At 29.9% G+C, this 24,892-nt stretch overlaps 1 protein-coding gene across 1 annotated transcript; it reads left to right on the top strand.

The window, feature by feature from the left end:
* LOC128394673 (hemicentin-1-like) lies at positions 1-24,375 on the top strand. Its single transcript, XM_053355030.1, has 6 exons — positions 1-615; positions 708-1,049; positions 21,379-21,489; positions 22,616-22,819; positions 22,891-23,190; positions 23,292-24,375. The coding sequence occupies exons 1-6, from the start codon at positions 447-449 to the stop codon at positions 23,591-23,593; spliced, it is 1,428 nt and encodes a 475-aa protein (XP_053211005.1). The 5' UTR covers positions 1-446; the 3' UTR covers positions 23,594-24,375.
* Positions 24,376-24,892: the final 517 nt, after the last annotated feature.

A 24,892-nucleotide genomic window follows, 5' to 3' on the forward strand; every position in this document is an offset into this window, starting at 1 on the left:
ACCAAATAAGTTTATAGTTCTATCAAAAAATTGAGTTAATTTAAATTGAAGAAAATGTGAAACTTTCAGTGTTTAATGAAATGAATTAGAAACAAGTAATTAGGAGACACAATTAGACATCGTAAAAAATTGATTATTTCTCATTTTAAACACCGATAATAAACATAATCAAAATTCTGTTAATTTGAACCGCAACTTCATCTATTTATTTTATAAATTGATTGTGTTTGGTTGAACACTTTATGTATCAATAATTATTATTATTTGCTCATTAATTTGATTCATCAAAGTTGTTAATTAACGCGAATTGAGTGAATCATCATCATCATCATATTCACTTAATAATCAATATTTTGTGTTTTTATCAAGATATCATCATTATCATAATAATCATCATCTTAGTCTCTATCAAAATAATTTAATTTAATTTAACTGTTTCAACAAAAATGAGAAGGAAATTAATGTTTCTTAATTGTGATTCAGTTGCTACTCAAACAATTTGGATATCTAAATCATCACCGGTGACATGTCTTCAATTACTATTATTTTTACTGATACTTAATTGTAGTTACAATTTGTCTGTAAATTCACAAAGTTTAGAAATTGACTATTCAGGTATTTATGATTTGCTTAATTATCATTATTGATGATCCAATGGTTGTATTCCAATCTATTAAAATTCACTTTCTCTCTTTCTCAATGTTTAGGTCACACAGAAGTCGAAGGTATCGCTGGTCGATCAGTCTCTTTACCATGTAACATAACGATAACCAACGGGAATATTAAAGAAGTGGCCATTATTTTATGGTACAAAGGAGAGACTGGAATTCCTGTTTATACAGTTGACACTCGGAATAAAAGTTCATTAAGTGGTTCAATTCATATTCCATCGAGTTCTTATAAGAGTCGATCTTATTTTGATATGTCCAAAAGTCCACCGACTCTACGATTAGATAAAGTTAGTGAAAAAGACTCAGGTGAATATCGATGTAGAGTCGATTATGAAAAATATCCAACACAAAACTTTCACATCAACCTAACAGTTATCGGTAAGTTCAATTAATTTCCTTCAATTTACTCAATTCAGGAATGTAACTAGAACTTTTAGCTTTCCAATTCAATCATAATGAACTTTTTTGCATAAAATAAACACCACTACAACTTAAAGCAATCATAAAAATAATCACTTTCACTGAAGAAAATTACTCATTCTCTGAGTTTCATGATATTCATGCTACTAGAAAGATACACGAAATTTTTCATCATCTACAAAACCTCAACATTTGCATATACATTGAATTTTCATCCTTCTTACTTTTCAGATTATCATTTACAGGAAAAGTTAGAGGAGAAACGACTCAACTTTTTATAAGTTTCCAAATCTACTATCAGTTTGTTCACCTTGATAGATTTTTGATCAACAGAGTTACTGATTTTAATAAATGTTCAAAAACGCCCATGATAATTCATAAAATCGAATCTCAATCTTATAGAATGATAGTGTCATATTCAATAATAACATTTTCCTTGGCTAAATTATCAGAGAAAAAACTTCCTCGTCATAATCATAACAGTCACCTTCATCATCATCAACAGCAACATGATTATCATCAAAATCCATCAAAATGAATTCTTGTCTATCAGAAGCATTGAAACTCATAAGATACCCTGAGAGTTAGTGAGTAGAAGAGTAAAAATTTCATCTTCCCCTCTCTTCATCTGATTATAAATTCATTTAACCTTCACAATCTCAGCATAAGACTGATAACATCACTTCCGAAAAGTTATCAAAGTAAAATGCAAAATTTTGTTTCAACAGAAATAATAATGATGATAACATACTGAAACCTACAGAACAGGGAAAGTAGTTGACGGTGGGAAAATTCATAATTCATTCTGGAAATTGTGTAATAATACCAAGAGCATTCATGATGATAGATTTCAATTGTTTGAACAAACTGAAACTCAAAGAAATGGAAACAAAAAAAACGCTCATTGTCAATTAGTTATGTAAAATGGATTCAAATGAAATTCAAGCCTAAGCCCAAGAGATTATGATTGTCAACTCATATCAAGGGATCTTTTACACTTTATCTCTTCCTTTTAATAATAATCATGGTGATGATTCTCATGATGAAATATATTAGATATGAAGATGATTTTGTTGAAGAAAAAGTTGAGATTTCTACAAAATCTTAATAACTTATTCTTAAAAGCTTTTATCATCATTACTATTATCAAATGTTATCTTATATAACTTTTTCACTTCCTGTTAAGATGAAATAAGTTGTTCAGCTGAGACATTATATTAGTTTTATCCTTTAGCATCTCGTCATCATCATGTTGTTGATTTAGAAGATGAAACAAATATTCATTTTCTATGTGAAAATTTTGTTATCATGTTTGTTACATTTCCCTATGAAAGCCATCAACATGAACGGATATCAAATACTATTCACATGATGAATATCATTCATGATAATAGATGATAACTTGAATAAACATCATATTATTTTGTGACACTATTTTATTAATATTACTAAACTATAACCGTTATTTTAAAATACTTTTTACTTATCTACTTACTCATATCAGTAGTTTTAACTGAAAGTCAATGTAACCGATAAGCTTGTGAAAGACATTCAGAAAAATGCTCAAAATGCTGACTCAGATTGACCAGAATCCAAGCAGAATGTCAGACAGAAGGAGATGAATAAAAGTACTATATCATATATGATAATCTTCAAGTTTTATCACCGACAGAATTTCAGCTTTACCTGAATATTTTTACCTTCTCCATCTATTATCATTTATCCGAATCTCTTTATCTTCATGTTTACATGATGATGAAGTTTTCTTATTGAATGATGAATCAAATGATTTTCTGGTCAAATTGAATGGAGTTGTTTCATCATTAATCTGTATTAGTTGACAGTTGATTCAACATAATAATAGAATTGAAATTGATAAAAAAAATAGTACATTATATATTATCATTTACCTTGTCTCTTCAGGTCTAAATTGTTATTGTTGTGATTTTTTCTCATTTGAGGATTTTACTCAGTCAACTCAAGTTCTGTTTCGATTCAGCGGAACATTAAACCTCTCTTTATTATTAAATACGAAATGACTCAAACATGTCCATCGAAGACCAGAAATCTGATTTTTGATCGGTCAAACTAATGAACTAACTAAAGTAATCAGATTGAACTCCGAGGCAAGTATTAATAAAAAAGAGTTTAGTTTCTACAAAATTAATGTCTAGTGTTTGGAATTAATTAATATTTTGATCTCGATGAAAAAAAAACATCGTAACGAAGTAAGATTTGATCTGATTGACTTAGGATTTAGGTCAACTTATTGAATGTCCAGACAGTTATGGTAATTATCTGCTTGACCATTGAGCGTAACATAAAGGGTTAAACATAATGATAATGTAAATGAAAAAGTTGATTAATTAGCTTTAATTTTTTGCTCATTTATCCATTGTTTGAGTTATAAAGATAAATTATAATCTGGTCAAGATGATAATGTTCAATTATATAAATCAGTGAATTTGGTTGACCAGAGTTAATGAATATATCATGATGGTGTTGATTAATATTATTCATGATAAACATTAACAAACAAAAAATGATAATTCATAAATATCATAATCAAAGTGATAATAACAATGATCACAACAATAACAATAATCATTGTTATGATAAATTATGAACAAAAATTGAGATGATTAATAATGATTACATGATTTGAGTTGATTCATTTATCATCATGAAACATCATCATGAATAATGAGTTATAAATAGCTTACATTATGAATATATGAGCATAAAATGTATAACAATTTAACAAACAAATAGTGAAGATTCAGTGAGTCCGCATGTAATAATATACGATAACCATGATGAGCAAGAGAGAGAGAGAGAGAGAGAGATTGTGAAAGGGATGAAAAATTCCAGAACTGATTTCATCATAACCATGATAATAATCAAATTCAACTCATTTATTAAGTTCCAATTGATTTCAGTTTGATAAAGTACAGATATTCAGTTTCCCAATCTACTCATGTTCCATGAGAGTGAATCAATCAGTTAAATTCATGGTGAATAAAAAATAAACTTCGAGTCAATCTCATTGGAGGAGAAAGAAAAAAGTTTCCATGATAATGATGATGAAAAAAAAGTTCAGAATGATAATAATGACAATTTATTATCAAATTTACATTTATGACATTTTAAGTATTCATTGATTTTCATTTGTGAACCATTGCAATCCTAAGATCTCACTGATAAAGTGCAAATACATATTAATGTATATAAATGTTATCACTTTGGTGTAAATTTTATCAACTTTTATTTGAAACTGTTATTTTTTTTTGTTCCAACAAAGTGAAAACTGTATATTAATGGCCAGTGTATATATTCAACTTACAGGGTGTTTATATTCCGTGTGATACTTTAACGATAAGATTAATAATATACATATTAGATGAATGGTTATGAGTTTCCAAAGTTTTCATGATACTTGCATGAGGAAAAGATTCTCGTACATTGAACTTTAATCATGATTCAGTGAGATGGTGATGATGGTGATAAATTGCATTTCAAGTATTAGATTTCATTGTTCAATATTGGAAACTTTTTTTCGCAATCTACATTTTTCTCACTCTCAGAACTTTTTTCTTCAGAACTTTTTTGCTTTTCATTCGGAATCAATATGGAAAAAAATTTGGAGAATTTTTTTTTCTATCTCAACCTTTACCTTCCATCACCATGTCTGATTATTCAGATGTCAGAGATAATCATGAATTGAACAATAATTTAATATCCATTGGCTTCCATTAGATTTCAATATTTATCTTGATTCCATTTATTTTGTCATCATGTGATTATTTGTAATTCAATGTGATAAAAATCATTAATTTCATGATGAATTTTGAACAGCATACAATAAAAAATTCTGAATCAATTATTGAACTTTTTCCCCTGTGATACCTGATTTTCATGATTGAAACTCAGAGTTTTATTCAGATTTTTTCCCTTGCATTTCTATGTCACTTTCTTGTTTTCGTTATCTAATCTGAATTTATGATAGAATGACAATTATTCTGATAAAAAGATGAACCATTTTTTTGCTGTTACTGTTTCCATCTTTCCATCATCATAATCCATTATCTTACTGTACACACTCAGTTTCCAACAAGATTGATAAGATAATATAAGATAGAAATGTTGTCCACCTTTTAGATTAACGATTATTCATGATGGTGATCAACATCATGTTCATCCTACATCTTCCGCATGATTCAACTGAATCAACAGATTACCGGTTAACCTGAATAACATACTCGTGAATCTCAACATGATGCAAATGAATGGAAACAGAATCAGTACCATGAATTCAATGTAATAGTTTTCAATTGAATAGAGAGAAAAGAGTTAAATTCTCTCTATGAATTATCTCATGAATTTTGTCTGTAAAGGTTTAAATGATATAAAAATAGATGACCAATTGAAAATTCTGATTCAAATTAAGTGCAAACACAAACTAATCATGAATACTGAGGTTAAATTATCTGATTTTTCATGAATAGTAGAAAAGTTCAACCTAATGAACACACAAGTGAAACAAAACGTTTCCATCTCATTGAGAGAAAATTCTGATTGGATTTTATTCTGAAACCTGAATTTTTATTCATTCATTTTTCTTTGCATTTACAATGTAGAAAAGTAAACATGATAAACAATTTGTTGTTCTTTTCGATTATTTATCCCCCATTCTTTTCTTTTTCAATCTAATACATGAGGAAAATTGCATGAGAAAACATTTGGAACACATTGTTTACATGAGAATCATATTTCATGGGCCAATGAATAGCAAAGGTAAGCATTATTTCAGTGGAAAGGATAACCAAAAGTTCATAGATTAACCTTGAGATTGAGCGTTCAGATTATTTGTATAACTTGAAACTTTTGCACTTTCACCATTTGGATTATAAAATTTCCATCATGCTCATGAAACATGAACTTTTATGGAAACAAAAATGCATTGAGATTATCATGCAAACTCAGGTTGATAATGAGTCTTTAATTATCAACATCATTTGCCCATTAATTAGTTAAGATTTATTTTGAATGAGGAAACAAATTAATAGGTTGGGTATTACCTTTTCAACACTAATCTGGTTTTGAGCTTGTGGTTTTCTTGGCTGTTAACAATTAATTGTTCAGCTCAGACTGAATTTTAAGCGATAAATATTATTATACTATTCATCATGAGATTAAAGGTAACCAAGATAATAAAGCTTTAATCTGTTCAGATTAAAGTTAATCATGGATTTTGTAATAGATATTCAGATGTGAGAGTATTTTTTTTCATATTCCCTTGGCAGTAAATCTGATTAATTAGTTTGAAAAATTAATCTCTTGTTTTCTAAGTCTTGGCTTTATTTTTTTCTGATTATCAATTATTGAGATTAACTTGAGTTTAAGGCTTGATAATATTGTTATCTGATTGATAATCAAGGGGATCTGGGACTGTATTTTTTGTTAACCTGTCTGTTATTAATTAATTAAAGAGAGGGTGATTGAATCCATGATGTTTTTTTCCAATGAACTGAATCTGCTTCCCATGAAATTTCAATAGATGAATGAGGCAAAAATGGCTTGACATTTTCTCGTGATTCAATTTGCAGAAAATAATCTAATCTCACCATTGGGAGTTAACATCTTTCAATAGAAATATCATGTTCCCCTGAATTCACCTTATTGTTTACTTGAGTATCTTCAACAATGTCCAATGAAGATGAAGATGATGAAAGACCTTTAAAAGCTAAAGAAAAGAGGTAATATTAATGATGATGAACTGAATTCTTGTTGAAACTTTGCTCAAGTCAATTTCTCATGATAACCGTGTCATTGGAAGTAGATAAAGATTTTATTAGAAAGAAAAGATGAAAAAAAAATGATATTAGATTAATAAAGTTATCAAACAAAACGATAACTCAATTATATTTATGGCTCTTGCTGGCAGTTGATGGGCATTAATGAGAGGAAACGGAAAAGGTTTTCAAAGCTGATGACAATTTTACTAATGATCATTTGATGAGCTAATCAGATAGTCATTAAACTCACACAATCCCTGAAGATTTTTCAAGTTATATAAGTTTTTTATCGTGGTTTTATTGTCTAATGGTTTGTGCATATGTTAAATCTCAGCTCTGGAATCTAAACCGATTCTCATTGTTTTCATTATCTTGTTAGATTATTATCATGAGTTCTAAATTTATTCTCATGAGACGTTTCAAGGCCATTGGGGTCATTTTTTGAAGAGTACATTTAGATGTTATTTGACTAGGCATACTGATATGACGCAGAAAATAGAGACTTAGGAGTGCGTGCGAGAAAGAGAGTTAAAGAACGAGAAAGAGTAATTTGGAAAGAGAAAAAAGAGAGAGACTGAGAGAAAAGAAAAAGAAGAGAAAGAAAAAGAAGAGAAAGAAAAAGAAGAGAAAGAGAAACGCAAAATTTGAGCGAAGCGGCAATAGTAAATCTTTTTCTCTTTTCTGCCTTCATGATAGTTTCATCGATTCTAGTGTTAAATATCAGTGTAATCATGTTGTTTCCATTTCAATTAGGAATTTCCAAGTTTTCCTATTCCTTCAAATGGCCATGATAAACAAGGAATTTTGCCTTAGGGTTTTTTGAGCAGTTTGTGTTTTCTATTGATAATTTTTACGTTTAAATTCATAATGATTATTAAATAGATAACATGAAATTAATTTTTGAGTTAATCTATGAAAGGAAAAAATAGAATAGACTTCAAATAAATCGTTACGAAAAATGAGCAGGAATTAAAGTTTTGCGAACGAAAAGACTTTTAGTTTGAGATTCAAATTTACATTCGGATTATTCAGAGCATTTTAGAATAAAATTTTACTAAGTTCTAGAGCAAAGTGTGAGCATACAAAAGTTCTAATCTCTCTTCAACTTGGAGAATAATAAAAATGATGAAGATAAAGTTACAAATGTGAAGAAATAAAGTGAATGATTGGAAAAGGTTGAAATAAGATTCAGATGAAATTATTGATTTCTCATCAAATTCTCTTTACTTCAACTCTCATGTTCGAGCTACAATTTTCTTCAGAACTATTTGTATCTCTCATGTTCATAAAATTGATAAGAGATAGAGAAAGAAAGGAAGAGAGAGAGAGAGAACGATAAGCTAGAAAGTCGAGTGAGCTACAATGATTCTAATACATCAGAATGCGGATATTAATATAAGACCAAGTACGCAGAATGAAATATAATCAACACAAAAAACGATCATCGGGTTAGTGGATTTCATTAGTTTTCTGTCATCATTTAATGTTATTGAATATAAGTTGAGAAATTGATGAGCAATGATCAAGTGTTGGGTGAGGAAAATATTCAAATTGAAATTGTGGGTATGAAATGACAATTGTATTTCTATATGACATGCAATACACCCAAATACAACAGTATGTCTATTGAACTGAAGGGAGTGAGAAATATGAAATATTAACAAATGAGAAATCAAGTTATCATTATTATCACCATTATAATGTGTTTCCATTATTATTATTACTTATTATTTATCAATGAACAATATATCTATGAAAAAGATGCTAGTTAACCCTTGGAAAATAGTGAAAGATTGTAACCTCACTGATAATAATGGTGATAACTAAATAATAGGGTAAAAAAATATCTATGGTTTATCGTAATTACTTATTGATTTCACTGTTTTCGAAACTTTTTTTTTGTTTCGAAATAAAAAAAGAGGAAAAAAATTTAACCAAACAATAATTCATTTTAATCAATTTTAAGAAAATAATAAACTTCCCTTGGAACTTTTTTTTTACTTCTTTTTTCTTATTACATGATGATGATGATGATGGTATGGAATAGTAATAAATTATCATTGGGAAGATGTGATTAAATGTAGAGGAAGATCTTGAAGAAATTGAATTTAGAATGAAAAAACTAATTGAGTTCCAATGGAAAATATTTCCGTTTTTCATATCGATATTTTCATTTGTTTCGTTGTCTCTTATTGGATTTCTTTAAATTCTTGCATTCATTTTGTTCAGTGGCAATGAATTGAAATATTGATTAGCAATTATTTTGTTCACATGTTGAAACAATTAACTGTCATTAACAGTAAACTTGAAACTTTTGGATAATGTATCATGTTGGTCTAATCAGATTTGTATCTCTCAAGTTGAAGGTGTAAGTTTTTAATCTGATCAAGAAAGTAACAAGAATTATAAAAGTAACTATAAGTTTCCAAGTAAAGAATCAAAGGTTTCCCTTGGAATAAGAGTTCAATTATTGAACTTTTTGTGCTCCATTTTGTTTGGATTCATGACGAACAGGATAACATTTGAAAGAATTGCAAGAACAACAAATTGAATAAGCTTGAGAGAGGAAAGTAGCAGAACAAATTCAAAGGTTGATTCAAATTGAAAAGAAGAGAAATTAAATCGAATCAAAGTTCTTGATGAATATTTACTTCGAATTGAATTCTCGCCTTTTCTTTTTACAAGCTATGAGTTTCTATGTTTCAAGGAAACAAGAGGTGAAAATTCAAAAGTATTCAAAGGTTATACTCTTCTCAGAATAGAAAGATGAAATTTCCATGTTTCAATCTACCTGAAACTCTTCTATTCTTTTGATATTTAGTTGATGTTTAAAGTGTTCATGATCTCATTCTGAACACGAGCTTTTGTTCAATAGAATTTTTTCTTACCTTCACCTCTCATGAGAAGGTGAATATTGGATTATTTTATGTAGGGAAATGAAGATGAAGAAGAGGATGTTAAAAGAAAAGATTGCATCTCGATCTGATGGAAAATCAAGCCTCCGGAGATGTTCAAGTCAGAGCGGAAATTTTTTACGAAAAGGAAAAAAGAGTTGTTATGATTATGTCGAGAATAGGAGAGAAAATGATCCAAATGAAGAATGAAGATGAATTCGAAGATGGGAAAAGTCCAAATACTATGATGACAGAGAAAGAAAAGAATTGAGAAGAAAAATAGAAGTAAAGAGAAAGAGTTTTCCCAATGGATTCTTGAGCTTCTCATGGTGAGATTCATCTGGTTCAGATTAAGATGGTAAACGATCCATGATAAACTAGTGAAGGAAATTCTATGAGAGAAATTATTATTTCTCCTCAACCACTAGAGAGTATCATCATCATCATCATCATCTTTGTATCTTCCAGGTTTCATCTTCTATTATTTTACTTACATAAATGATTCCTCATCAGTTCCACCTTTTCAATATTGCCAGAACTTTTTGTTCTGGTCAGAGTTTACTTGTGATTTCTTAAGAGGTGATATAATGAGTTTTGAACTTTAGTTTTTCAATCCACTCGGGGAGTGAGAAAACTCAATTCCATTCAGAGAAATAGTCTGAAGATGGTTCCCTTGGCTGAGAGCAAAAAGTAACATTCATGGAAAATTCAACGAATGAGCCTGAAAATATTATTCAATTTTATTCTTGACGGAAAATTGATTTCAAATTTAAGGTCTGAAATGGATTCTGTATTAATATTATCATGAAACTAATAGGTGTATGACTGATAAACCATGGAATGATGAATGATACTAGAACAGGTTCATTCATCATGAATGACAGAGACACTCACACACGAATCGAAAGTGGGTGAGAATAGCTTAAAGGGAGTAAAATGTTTTGGAAAGAAATTGAAAATTTCCACCATGATGAAGTTCAACTTTTACTGAATATATTTTCAACCAGAGATTCGATTGAGTGTCCATCGTTTTCCTCACGAAAATCTTGTGGAAATTTATACATAAAAAACTGGGAATTCTGAGTTATAACGGCAGCAAAATCTAAACTTATCAAGCAATCTGTTGAAAGAAAATCGTTCCCATGAATTTTACGCAGATCTAGAAAGCGATTTACCATGAAACTGAAAACATAGTCTCATGATAATATGTAAGAGATATCAAAGTGAAACGAAAGTTCTGAGCTTTGAAAAGAAGTTGAAAAACGGGTAAAACTATTTACGAAATTTCTCTCGACTCGTTTGATGATTTTCGAAATGAAATCTCATGAGAAAATGAGAAGATAAAAGTTATCAGAATAGTCTCAGTTAGGGATGAGTGAAAATCTTTCCATGTAAAAGTTATCATTTCACCTTCAAATTCTGTACTTGAAAAGAGTACTTGCAATTGTTTCAGTTTTTCCATGTTTATGGGAATTGAAATGAAAACCTCCATGAAAATTTCATCACAAGACTGAAGATTCTGGGTAAAAAGCCTTTTCCATCCTGTAAGCTTATTGGAATCAATAACGAAGTAAATTGAAAATTGTGATTAATATACTTTCATCACCTTGACGTGAATGATTCTCAATCTTTCACCTCTTAATTACATCATGTTTTTTCATCTACCATGAAATCTATTACTTTAATCCTCAACTATCGAGTTTATAACTCGTAATTGAACATTTCTCATTAAACATTGTTATTATTATCAGTTAACTGTAACTAAAACTGTAACAGTAAATCAAAACTCAGCAACTTGAAATCCAACCCACTTTCCATCCCACTCCAGGCTGAGGCCACTATCGTTTGATTACTTGCCTACTCTTTTTTTACTCAATTTCCACCCTGGATATTATCACTCCCTCGAACCATTTTTTTTTCACTTTATCTCCAGTTCAATCCTGTCTATTGAAACTGTTACCTAAAAGTATAATCAACATCTTGATTTCTGACCTTTCCTTTCATTGGTCAGTGATTCAATTTTCAATGACCTTCCTTGACTTGAGATGCAAAAAAAGTTTGAAACTTTCCTGGTTCTTTGCATTTCTGGTTTCCATCATGAAGATTCAAATCATTTTAACATTGATAAACTAAAAACTGAACGAAAAAAAGTTTCCAAAAGCTGACTAATATTCATTCTTTCAAAATTTTATAATATTATTTGCTAATTATCAAACTGGATAATTATAAAAACATAAGATAATTATGTTTTCCTGTTTAACAATTAAACTAATTTGAAACAATTGACATCAAATGAAAGGGTAAACATGTAATTTTCATCAATTAGACTAACCTGATAATTTGATGTAATAACTGGTTAAAACTCAGAGGATGAACAAGTTATATAATACAAGTACATGTAGTTGATTTTATGCTAATAAAACTCCCAGTAATTATCATGATAATCATGGAAAATTCAATGAAAGATTTGATCATTATCATTTAAATGATATAACATATGACCAAAAACAAAATTAACCATTATCATGATTGTATAGCATCATTCTGATTGTATCTTTTATATGGATTTCAGAATCAAAAAGAACTGAATTGGATGAAGATTAATGAATTAGAATTTTAATCGTCTCTCTCTCTCTCTCTCTCTCTCTCGTTTTGGTCTCTCGTTTATCTGAATTGATGGTTTTTGAATCATCTCCCTTTCTTAATCTTCAATGATAATCAAAAGTTCCAAATAGACAATCAGTTCTCATTGATATTAATTACATGGAAAATAATATCACATAAATGATTAGTAAACGATTACTAAATTGTCGTTATGGTTTATCATAATTGAAGCATATGAAATGCTTTAAGCTGCTCAGATGAAATTCAATTAATCATGTTTATACATGGTACATACGGTGACAATGTATATTCATGATGAGCAGAATTTTTCTTGGAATAAAAAATTTACTCACAATCTATCATAAATCTTCATTCAAGACTCACTTTTATCATGAACATTCACAACTGACATTCAATTATATAATCTATCTCAATTCTCTCAAGGGTTTGATAATGAGTATCAATTGAGATCATAAAGTAAACGATAAAAAAGTGTATGAGATGGTGCAGATGATGAATAAATGGGATTTAGCGAGAAAATCATGAAGAATCAATTACAAACAATATTGAATTTTCATTAACATGGTGAAGAAAAAAAACTCAAGTTCTACTTGATAGAATGATATTCAACTGGATAATGGAATCAGATTTAATATGAATCAATGAACTTTCTCTTCATGTTCATATTCCTACAGGTTCTCCCTTTCTCTCATGGTTAGAATTCAGATGAAAAAAGGTAAAGATGAAGAAATCTTGAAATTGTTCAGTTTTCACATGAATACCCAAGTAAAATTTTCCATTTTCATCTTAACTTTTTATTTCTGAGTTCAAGTTCCGAATTCATGGTTAAAATAACAACTTCACCTTTTTTTCATATTTTCAAAATTCAGAGAAAATGTTTCAATGGTAATCAGGGTGGAAAATTTTCCCTGAATTTTATTACAAAAAATTCCATATGATCAGGAAACATTTCACTGACCTCATATGTTCATACAATGAATACCTCTTAATAAGTATATCGACTGAAAATGACTAAGCTTAATGTTTAGTCATTGAAAAGATCAGCATGATATCTGATTCTATCATGTTCACCATGATGAAAAGATGAAGCCATAATAAAAGAGTATTGATAATAAGTTAATTGTTGAGATTAATCTCTTATACTCACCTGGCGATAAAATGAATCATGTTAATATTTCCAGGGGATTTCAGGGTAAACAGGGATTGAAAAGATCAGCAAATCTGGATAATTAGAGTTTCAAATGATATTAGATGAGAATCAGTTGAAAAAATTACAGGGGACGAAAATCAACTTATACAAATATTGAAAAAAAGCTCATTGAAACTGTTCATCTGTTGTTTACAAATGAAATTGAGCATTCAGATACTAATATCAGGGAAAACTGATTAGCTTAGGATATTATCAGGGTAGTTCATCTTTTGGATTCTGAATCTAGTAAAAGTTTCACCAAAAATAGGTGAATATCATGTACTTACAGAAAAGTATATGCAAAGATCAAGTAAATTGTTGGTTGTATTCACCCGTTAATTGAAGCCTTTGTTGTTATACTTCCAGGGTGTGGATTCCCCTGTTAAAGATGCTATTCATTAAATGGTTAACCATCAACATGGTGAATTCATTCAGAGTAAATTGACTATGAAAAAAATGAATAAGAGAGAAAGAGTTGAGGGTGGGAAGTGGATGGTAGAGTGATTATCATGGCGAGAGAGGGAAAAAAACCCTAGACCATATAACCAATGGGAAAGATATTGTTTATTAATGATTGTTTTGAAAGAGGCAAAAAAAATAAGTGAGGCAAAAACAACAGAAAATTCAATAGAAATGATAATACAACAATAACCATTCAATTCATTTGCCAATTATCTTGATTATTACTCTAAACACAATGGTTAAAGTAATCAAACTGTAAAGATAATCATCTAATTTATCTGTGGATAATGATAATTGCATAGACATTAGCAAACAGATAAAAGTTTTTTTTTATTTATTGTTTGCCTATTAATCTGTTGATGTTGATTCAAACTGTTAAATGCTAATCATTTATTACTTAATTAGCTGTTATTTGTAATCGTATGAAATTTCAAGAAATTACCATCACTCAGAATTGAATCATGAATATTATCATGATTTGAAAATTCACTTGCCTCGGTTACCATGTTTACTATTGAGAAAAGATTAGATTTCCAAGTCCATTTCTTTATGTTCTGTTGGTTTTGAAGGTGGAAAGTTCATTAGAATCATGGATTTATCTTATTCAGAACTTAGATGATTGAACTTTTTCTTGCTCCAGATTTTTCCATGTCAATTGTTTATTGTTTCGACCAGTTCCAATTTCTTCTTGTTGTTATTATTAAGAACTTTTCTTTTCTTTTCTTTTCTTACCACAAACTCTTACCAGTTTATCTACAGCTGATGAAGATGAAAACATCTCAACTTATTTATGATGGAGATGAGGATGATAATATTATTGAAAGAAGAGAAAGAAAGAAAAATATTATCAATAAATGTGATAAGATAAAAGGTAAAAGCCAATGACCATTGAAAATTGAATGATACTTGAGTTTCCTACTTACCTCTTATTTCAAGGTTGACCAATATTGGTCAACCAAGGAGAACACAAGGTTTTGCCTTTCATCATATCTTCATCTTCCTATTTATCTTCTTCTCTTCAAATAAAACTTCATCTTCTTCTTCTTCTCTTTTATACATTCAGTCATTCTGACATCATGATGAAAATGAATTCTCATGGTGATTAGGAAAACTAGACACGTACAGAGAGTTGAGTTCGTAAAGGATAAAAAAAACAATTCATGTGCATCAGAAAAAAAGAGATGAGTTTTCAATTGATGGTCAAGATGAAGAATCGGTTGGTCAAGGGGCTGATAAGGGTAAATTATTACATGATAAAGGTGCAAAGTTATTGACTTAATCGAGGAGAAAAAGTTATCAGCCCAGATTCAGGATTTCATCAAATGAACCATTCAAACGGATAAAATTCATCGCTCTGGAATATTTTGATTTCCTTTATTAATGTCGTTCTAAGTTCAGATCAATAAGCAATTAGAATCATCAATAAATTGTCAAAATTCAATAAAAGTTTTTTGTTTTCAATAATTTCTCTTTTCATCAAACTCAAACATCCATGAAAATGTATAAGTATATGAACAATCATGAAGAACTTCAGTTTAGTGATCCAATCAAATGAACTGAAAAATTCAATAGAGTCAAAATTGATATTCAAATTGATCAACTAAATGAATTATTTCATGAGGTCATGAGATCCTGAACCTTCACTGACCATTTCCTTTTGACCCAATTCTCAATGTTTCTCCTAATCGAAGCAATTTAATTACATGATTGACTTGAAAAACGGTAGAACTTGATTCAGAAATTTTTCAATCGAAATTTCCATGAAAATAAAAGAAATGATAACATTTTCACTTAACCACCATGCTCCCTGTTTATATTAATTGAGTTTTTGAACCAATATTATTTTTACCTTCAATTTCTCATTCAGTTCGTTTCATCCTCGATTTCACCCTGAGGACATTTACATGAACATTATTTAACTGAGAGGAAGAAAAAAATCACAAACACTAAATTCACATTTCAATATAACGATAGTTTCACCCTGAAAAATCATGTCATATATTCACATGGTTGTTTATATTATGTAACTCAAGCCTTTTGTATCTGGTTTGTTTACATTATCAGAGTGAATTCTGGTTCTAAAAAAAACCTCAATAATAAGTGATATTGAACAGATTCCATGTTCATCATCATGATAATCACGAAAAAATAACAGGATGATGTTTATATTCATCTTGTAATATTTTTTTCTGTCTTCATTTCCATAGATATAAAAATTTTCATGCATCTTGGGTTTGTACAGGGTAACAGGTATTGACAGTCTAAACTACATGAACATGTAGATATCATGATACTACTTGGTGATTCAATGAGTATATTCATGGGTAAAAGTGAATCAAGATTCATGGTGGGATTAATGATATTTACTCATGAATTATTAGGTAGAAAGAGGATAAACTTTTAACATCTTTTCATTCATGCTTAGTTTTTCATGGGAAGAACGATAGAAAAAAATTTCTACTTATTATGAAAGATGAACTGAATGACTTTTATATAAATAAATTCATGGATTCGACGGAAATAGTTCTGAAGGGGAAAAAGTTTTACCTGAGAAAATTTTCTGCGTCTTTCTGATTTTATCGTTGACGAAACTAATCAAAACTCTTGTATATTATTTTTAGTAACGATTTCATGATTAACAATTGACACTTAATGAACTTTTTTCTCACCTTTCTAATAAACTCGCAACATTATTGGTAAAAAAAGGGAAAGAGAAAGACGGAAAATGTATTACAATCAGTTCTCAACCTGTCAATCAGTTCAGTGTTCAGGGTGAAGTGGATCAGTTTCATGATCTTCTCAGAATGATTGATTGAAAAATAAGTAAATATATAATAATCTGCCATCGATAAGGTAAAAAAGAGCTCAATATAATTCTGACAAAATAGAATCCAAAATTCAGGTAAAAAACTGTTGATAATTGTTGTATCAACAGTGTATTCATATGATACTAACATTGAATTATCATGAATTCGTGGGTAGAGTTGATTCAATAAAGATATTATTCTGTTCATGTTCATAATAAATGTATTACAATGAGAACTAGAAATTTGAATATCAATGTAACTTTAGCATTCTTTCACATTGTATAACATTTTTCTACCTTTTCTAATATTTAACAATCAGTAAATCTAATTATCTTCATTTACCTGAAATCTGATTCTCTGGATGAGAAATTTTTCTTCATGAATATAATCTTGAATTTCATGTCAATTCTACCTCACTGATTATGTAATAAAAATTTACGTTACAATTAAAATAGAAAAGTCGAAAGAAATTTATTATTCAACTAAATGTCACCAAATTTGATTTTCCATCAGTGAAAATGTTGAGTTTACTTTTCATTCCGGAACGAAAACATGACAGTAAAAATCATATTGTTTTCTCCTATTTAATACCATAAGAGAAAGGAAAAAAGTTCCATGTATTCAGTGAGAGAGAGAGAACAACATTCCCTGGGAGTTGTTAAACTATCTTAAAACTGTCAAACACGAAAGTTAAAGTTGTTTAGTTTTCCTAACCGGAAGTTTACCTTTGAATTATATCGATAGTTTAACCAATAATATGAAATTTATTTCATCTCATTAACAAGTATATCACTTGATGGAATGAGAGAAAAGCTCAACTTAGAAATTATTGAAACCATTTAAATGGATTCTGATCCATTGAGGATGAAAAAGTGATGAAGATAATCCGATTGAAAGAAGAGAAAATATTTTCTCACCTTACAGAAGATTAGGTTTACCAACAAGAGAAACTAAAACTCTTCTTGACTAATGGTCAACAAGCCATCATCTTCCTCTTTTCTACCGCATCTTTTCCTCTTCCTCTTTCTCATCATCATCATATTACTGCTTCTGACTTTGGATTATATATTTTCTTTTCTCTTCGATTATTTTTTTTCTATTCTCTTACTTTTTTTGTTCCTCTGTTTTCACATCTAAAAATGAAGTTATCCTCATCTTCTTATTCTCATCATCATTTCCATCTTCCTGTTTTCTCTCTCTCTCTCTCTCTCTCTCTCTTGCCCTTGACTTGTGATTGATTTTCAAGATATTTTACTTTTCGATTTTTGTTCTTTCGATGTTCTTTTCATCTTAACTTTTCCCTATCATCATCTTCATCATAAGTAGCCTCTTCTCTTCAAAGGGATTGATTATTCTGGTCCAAAATCTCCCCTGACATCGCTTCTCCATTCGTTGTCCTCCCAATATTTACTAACATCATTTCCTTTTATCTTATATAAACTTATCCCTTTTTTTGTCATCAAACTTATCATCATAATCATCATAAGCTTACTCTTTATTTCGGTGAGCATTTACCGTTCTCTCTCTCTCTCTCTCTCTCTCTCTCTCTCTAAGTCCACCTAAAATTCACTTGAAATCTCATCTTCTCACCTTTTTTGTTTCATTTTTTTTGTTTTTTTTCTCATCTTGTTTCTTTTTTCAGAATATTATTTTTCCTTTTTCATCCAACATCTTCCTTATTATCTGTTCATCTTCATGGTGAAATATTTCACCGTGTTGGCTTAGTCATGGACAATATTATCGTCACATCTTATAACTTTGTTTAGTCTCGATTGGAATCAGAATATCATCTTATCCTATTTCATAGCATTTGTCTCAAGAGAATCGAAAGAAAAATTTTCTTCTCAATAATAGAATTGCGATTGTATCAAATGTTGATTCTTATTCTTCTCTTTTTTTATATCTTCTTCAATTCTCTTATTTACCTTTAGATTTTATCATGTTTTCCTTTTACTTTCTTTTTACTCAAACTAATTCTTTTCACATTAAATCCTATGATAATCTGGCAACTAAGAATCAACCACTGACATTGTTGTTACTTTTCACTTGATTGTACTTAATGTTACTGAAAATCTTCAGGTGAAAAAGTGTTTTGATTACAGGAAACAAGAATCACTAGAGATCATCAAAGTCATTGAATAACATTCATGATGATGATTGTAAACAGGGAATGATATTCATCCTGTATGAGAATCAATTTCCTCATTCAAGTGAATCATTTCATGAGAACAAATTAAAACAAAGAAACTGAATCAATCTCCATAAGAATCTATTTGGAAAATGTTCTCACCGAGTCCCAGGGTATTCCCTGAATTAGAAATTTATTTTCATTCCTTGTAAATCTTAGCTTAGGATTCTGATTCCATTGTTGTGTCATCACTCCATTAGTATCAATTGATATCAGTTACAAACTCCCAGGGATTAAAGACGAGAGAGAGAGAGAGAGAGAGAGAGAGATTATATTAATAACAAAACTCACTTTTCACTCTCTTTGTGCTGAGAGAAAAAGGAAAAAAAATCTCTCCTCTTTCTTATTCATCACCCACGTCAGAACTTATGAAACTATTATATTTCTTTCTGCTAACGAAACAAAGATGGAGAAAAATGTTCTCTTTCCATCATCATTATCATCATGTTTCCATTCTGTTCTTTCAATACCATTTTCTCTCACTTCCATATCTCACCTTCTCATTAATGGCCTAAAATTTTTTCCATTTACAAGTTATCCTTTTCTCTTCACAGAGAATTTAACTCACACCGAAAGAGATACAATTCACACACTACATGAGAACGAATGAGTTGTAAGAGATGCAAAAGTGTGCAGAATAAGATCAAGTTAATGTTGATTTTTTTTCTTTTCTCCAAAAAAAGCTCTAAAAATGAATAACATTTTCTCTGGTTGATTCAGATAAATTTTATTCTTCTCTATTCCATTTTTTTCCGGCGAACAAAACTTTCATCTTCTTTTGTCTTTGCCTGTTTGACATTGGAATAATTCTTTTGTTACAGTCGAGAATTTGACTCAATTCGAGAAGGAGTAATTTCAACTTGGAACTTTTTTTGTTTCTTCTTCTTCACCGAATCTCTTAACAAGAATTTATTCTGACAGACTGAATATCCTCATGGAAACAGAGCTTTAGATGAAATTAGGTTTTCCTTTCTTATGAGAATATCTTTTTTTCTCCTTTCATTTTTTAGAATTTTTTTTTCTACTCTCTTAATATATATGAAAGAACAAGTTTTTTCTTCTCACTCACCATGGAATAGTTTAAACGATGGAAAAGGTAAATTGGCTTCATGAAGAAAATTCTTTGCTAAATTCAATGAATATTATAAAGTTCCAAGGGTTAATCTATGATTTCGATGTATCTTTTTCACTTGTAATGGTACAAGTTAATGTCTTCATAAGGATCGAACATTGAAATCGCTCTACATGGAAAAGGTTCTAAAGTTTATGTTGATGATGAGAAAGAATATTAAAAAAGAAAAGATAAAGGGGTGGTAAGAAATGAAGAAATTTTCGACAAAAAGAATTTTTTTCTTCCTCTATTCACATAATAATAATATCTTCATACAAATTTCACGAATTTGTAGTTGGATCTTTTCGCAGTATAATAGGTTTTTTTTTCGTCTTCGCCTTGTAAACTATGAATATAAATCTTTTTCTTTTGTCATTCGTCTCTTCATCTTCCTTGTCTTCTCTTTTCTTCTTGCAACACTGATCATTTTATCATCTTGATGTCGAAAAAAGAGGAAGAGAAAAAAAGAAGCAACAAGATAAAGAGACAGAGACAGAGAAAGGAAGTAAAAAAAAGTTCTTTTCTCTTCATCTTAACCGCACTGAACAATAAATGAACTTCTATCCTCCCATTTCGCTACCTGAACAATATTATATTCAATCACTTTCAGACTTTGAACCATAATTGAATCTGATTTCTTCATTATCATCAAATGTTTTCCATGCTCACTCCCAGTGAATTCAATTCAATATCATAGTTAGTAAAAGGAAAGATCCTCATGTTCATTAGGGTAACACATTATTAACAGGGGATATTTATGGAACGATAATAAGATCTCAACATTATCATCATAATTCTGAACCTAAAAGTGATTATTAAATATTATATATTCAATATATTAGAAGAAGAGAGTAAATGAAATGAAGAAAATTATGAATTCGAAAGAGAAAATAATATATTTTTTTTTCTCTTCTCTTTTTTCTTAATCGAAAGTAAAAGTGGAAAGAGATAATTCTGTTCTAATAAACTATTCTGTTGTCATTAGAATGATGCAACTCAAGATGATAATGATAATTTCATGTGACAGAGAAAATTAAACTTCTAAAAGTGTTAATAGTTGATTATTATTAAAAAGAAGGCGAAAAAAAAGTTCAACCTAAATACTAATCGTTGATGATGCAAAAAAAGTTATTAAATTTGATTGTTGGCCCAATTTTGAGAAATGAGAGTAATAAGCAAGTTAACTAATCTTTTAACTCTTATAATTGTTTCATAGTTCCACCTAAATCAGTGATTATTGTTGATTCCAATGGAACCCGAATGGAAGGTGTAATTGGCCCATTCCTAAGAGGAACCACCCTGAGACTTACATGTAAAGCTATTGGGGGTAAGTTATCTGACTGACCACATGAGCGACCATTATATTGAATAATGGTAACCATAGCTTGCAAATTGATCTTGTCAAATGCATTTAGCTTTCAATCATCAAAAGTTAATCATCGATTGATCAACTTGCTGATTCTCGTCAATTCACTGAACTAGTTGACCAACAATACTAAAAAAAACTGGCTACATAATAGAAAGTTTCAAGTGTTAATACATAATAGTATTAGCATTGAAATTTGTAAAGCTCCAAGTGGTCAAGGTAAATTTGTTGACCATATTATCAAGATTTGGAAAGTTATGGAAAAAGCTGATGTTTTGGTTGATAAAGAAAGTCGATCAGGGAAAATGTTAATTCATTGTAATCAGATTGAAATCCAACTATTTTTACAATTGAAATTCAGATAATCTATTCTAATCTACATGAGAATGGTGGTAGGGAGATTGGTGAAAAAAAGTTTCGAACAAAATTCTGCATGAAATTGTTTTCTTCCTTTTTTCTCCTCAAATTCTATGGCTCATTAAACATCTCAGGGATCATTAAATATTCTTACTCCATCTACTTATTCTTGATCTTTTCTCTTTTCTACTTCATCATCATCATCATCTTCCTACCAAAGATCCTTTAATCATAGTCACTTTCTATGCATCCTTAGTAATGTGTTTTTATGCAAAATATTTTCATCTCTCACTCTCTCTCTCTCTCTCTCCCATACTCTCCCATGGTTATCATAATAGTAATCACGATAATAATAGATAGTTACTGAAACTTATTGAAACTTATCATGAGGCATAATAAGGCAATCAGTTTTTTTTGAGAATCACCATCATCCTTGCATGAGAATTGAAAAACATTGTATGAATAGATGCTTCAACTATCCTATCAATGGTGAAAACATTCAAACAACTCAATAGTATTACATGGTAACACTTACATGATTCAGGTACAGAAAATTTGTGATCTGGAACAGAGGAAAAGATTAAAAATGATGAATGAACTTTTCTTTTTTCTCCTTATAATAATATCACCATGATAATCATAATTGTGATATTTTATTTTTCATTCAACATCTAATGATTTTCTTATGAATTTTTAACTGAGTGTTTTTTTTTGTTTTAATTTAATTAAGGTGATCCCTCGCCTAGTATACGCTGGTGGAAGGGTGGGAACATGGTTGATGATTCCTATCAGATTTCACAGAATCGAACAGTTTCTAATGAATTTATCGTGGAAAATATCGATCGTGATAACTTATTAACCGTATTAACGTGCCTAGTTTCTAATACTGACCTTATACCGCCCAAAGAAGTTTCAGTTTCAATTGATATGATTCGTGAGTTAATTCTGAATCTCTCATGAAAGTTTCATGTTAAATCTCTCTCTCTCTCTCTCTCTCTCTTCCAGTTGAACCTCTTGGTGTTGAACTTTTGCTACAAAATACTTTTCTACCTGCAAACAATGTAAGTGACCTCATCTGCTTATCCTATGGTTCTCGTCCACCCGTTCAAGTGAAATGGTTCAAAGATGATGAGCCTTTGAATGTAACTACAAGTTTAATCCTCTCCAATGACGGTAACTCAACAACCTCAAAGTTTCAATATAAACCGACCATAGAAGACAATGGAAAGGTCATTTCTTGTTCAGTGGTCAACACAAAATTATCAATCTCACCATTAAAAGATGAAACAATTCTCAATATTCACTGTAAGTTTCATATAATAGATCAACAATTTTAAGGTTCATCTTTTGAGTTTTGCTACAATTTAAAAATAACAACAAAAATTATCTCACTTACCCTTTTCAAGATACACCTCAAGTATCAATCGTCTTAGGTACTAGCCTTCAATTGGACACAATTCGTGAAAACACCGATGTCTATTTTGAATGTAATGTTCGCGCCAATCCTTGGGTCACTGAGGTCACTTGGCTTTTTGAAGATGTTCCTCTTTACACCAATCCCTCGGCTGGAATAATTGTCTCCAATCAATCACTTGTCCTTCAACAAGTTAAACGAAGTCAACGTGGACATTACCAATGTTCAGCAAGGAACAGTCAAGGAACCGGATACAGTGAAAAATCATATCTCAAACTAAACTGTAAGTTGTAATATTTTTTCGCCACTCATTCATCAATGAATTGAAAACTGTAAGGCTGGAAATCGAAACACTACAATTAGGTATCTTCGAGAAACTCAGAGAACAAATAACCTCTAGAAGCAGCATGATGACCTTTTGGGCGTTTTTGCTGATCTCTCAATCTTATCTCTTTAATGATAATCATACAAATATCTCACTTAATCTACATTAAGACTAAAAGATAAGATATTGAATGATGTCCGAAGAGTAACAACTTTGCTCTTGATATCTTATGATGTCACTTTAGTTTCCCCTTCATCTTATAATGATAATAAATTTGTTTCCTGTTCCGTTTTCTCATGATTCTAATTGCAACCCAAACAATTTGAGTTATTTCACTTCTCATAACGTTGTGCTTGTGATTCAATTTACTTTTGAGTTTTGATTAGTTACTAATTTAAATTGGTGTACATGGTGTGAAGTTCATGTGATCTGTTTATTAAAAATCTTAAAATTCAAACTCTGAGTTAGTTTCAGCTCTTTGAAATTTGTTATTATCCATCAACTGTGTTGTGTTATTGTGAATTTGACTGGAACTCCGAGCATCAGATTAGTTCATCAGTCGTGAATCAACAAGTGTCTTCAATAAATCTTCTAATCGGTGAGTTGACCAATGGTCATTTACAAATTTCTGTCAATTTTTCGTTGAGCTGGTGAATGTGAGACAATAAGAAGACTACAATTGATCAAAATTTAGGTTGAAATTTTTTCTCTTTAAAACTTGACGAATTTATTGTTCAATTCTACATGATAATATATTGAACTATCCTGTGACTATCGTTTTCTAAATAACATGTATAGTTGAAGTTGATTTAATTAACTACTCTTTGACCACTGACCAGTAATTCTGTTTTCAATATGCAAAAAGATTAGAGTCAGAATTTAATTTCTAACAATATATTCGAGATGAACTCGATCTGAAATCTTATCTGTCTTTTTGAATGATTTTACATGAAATCATTTAATGTCCAGATAATTACAGGAAATTGATCATTAACTTAACGAATATATTTCTCAATTGGTAACTATGAATATTGATGATCAGACAATGGTCAACATGGTCTGATATCAGTTCCAAGGGAAATCTGTTTCCCGGTCATTTCTCAGTCTCCTTTAGAATCGATTATATAATCGATAGCAAATATTAATAGAAAAGTGTAACATTGCCTTCGAACATTTCATCTTGTTTTTATCATTCTCTTTACCAAACTGGACCATGGTCAGAATTTTTTTCTCTCTCTCACACGATACAAAATAAAGATAAACAACAA

This window comes from Panonychus citri, unplaced genomic scaffold (genome assembly GCF_014898815.1).
Source record: "Panonychus citri isolate SS breed McGregor unplaced genomic scaffold, ASM1489881v1 Contig00022, whole genome shotgun sequence".
NCBI classification, from domain to species: domain Eukaryota; kingdom Metazoa; phylum Arthropoda; class Arachnida; order Trombidiformes; family Tetranychidae; genus Panonychus; species Panonychus citri.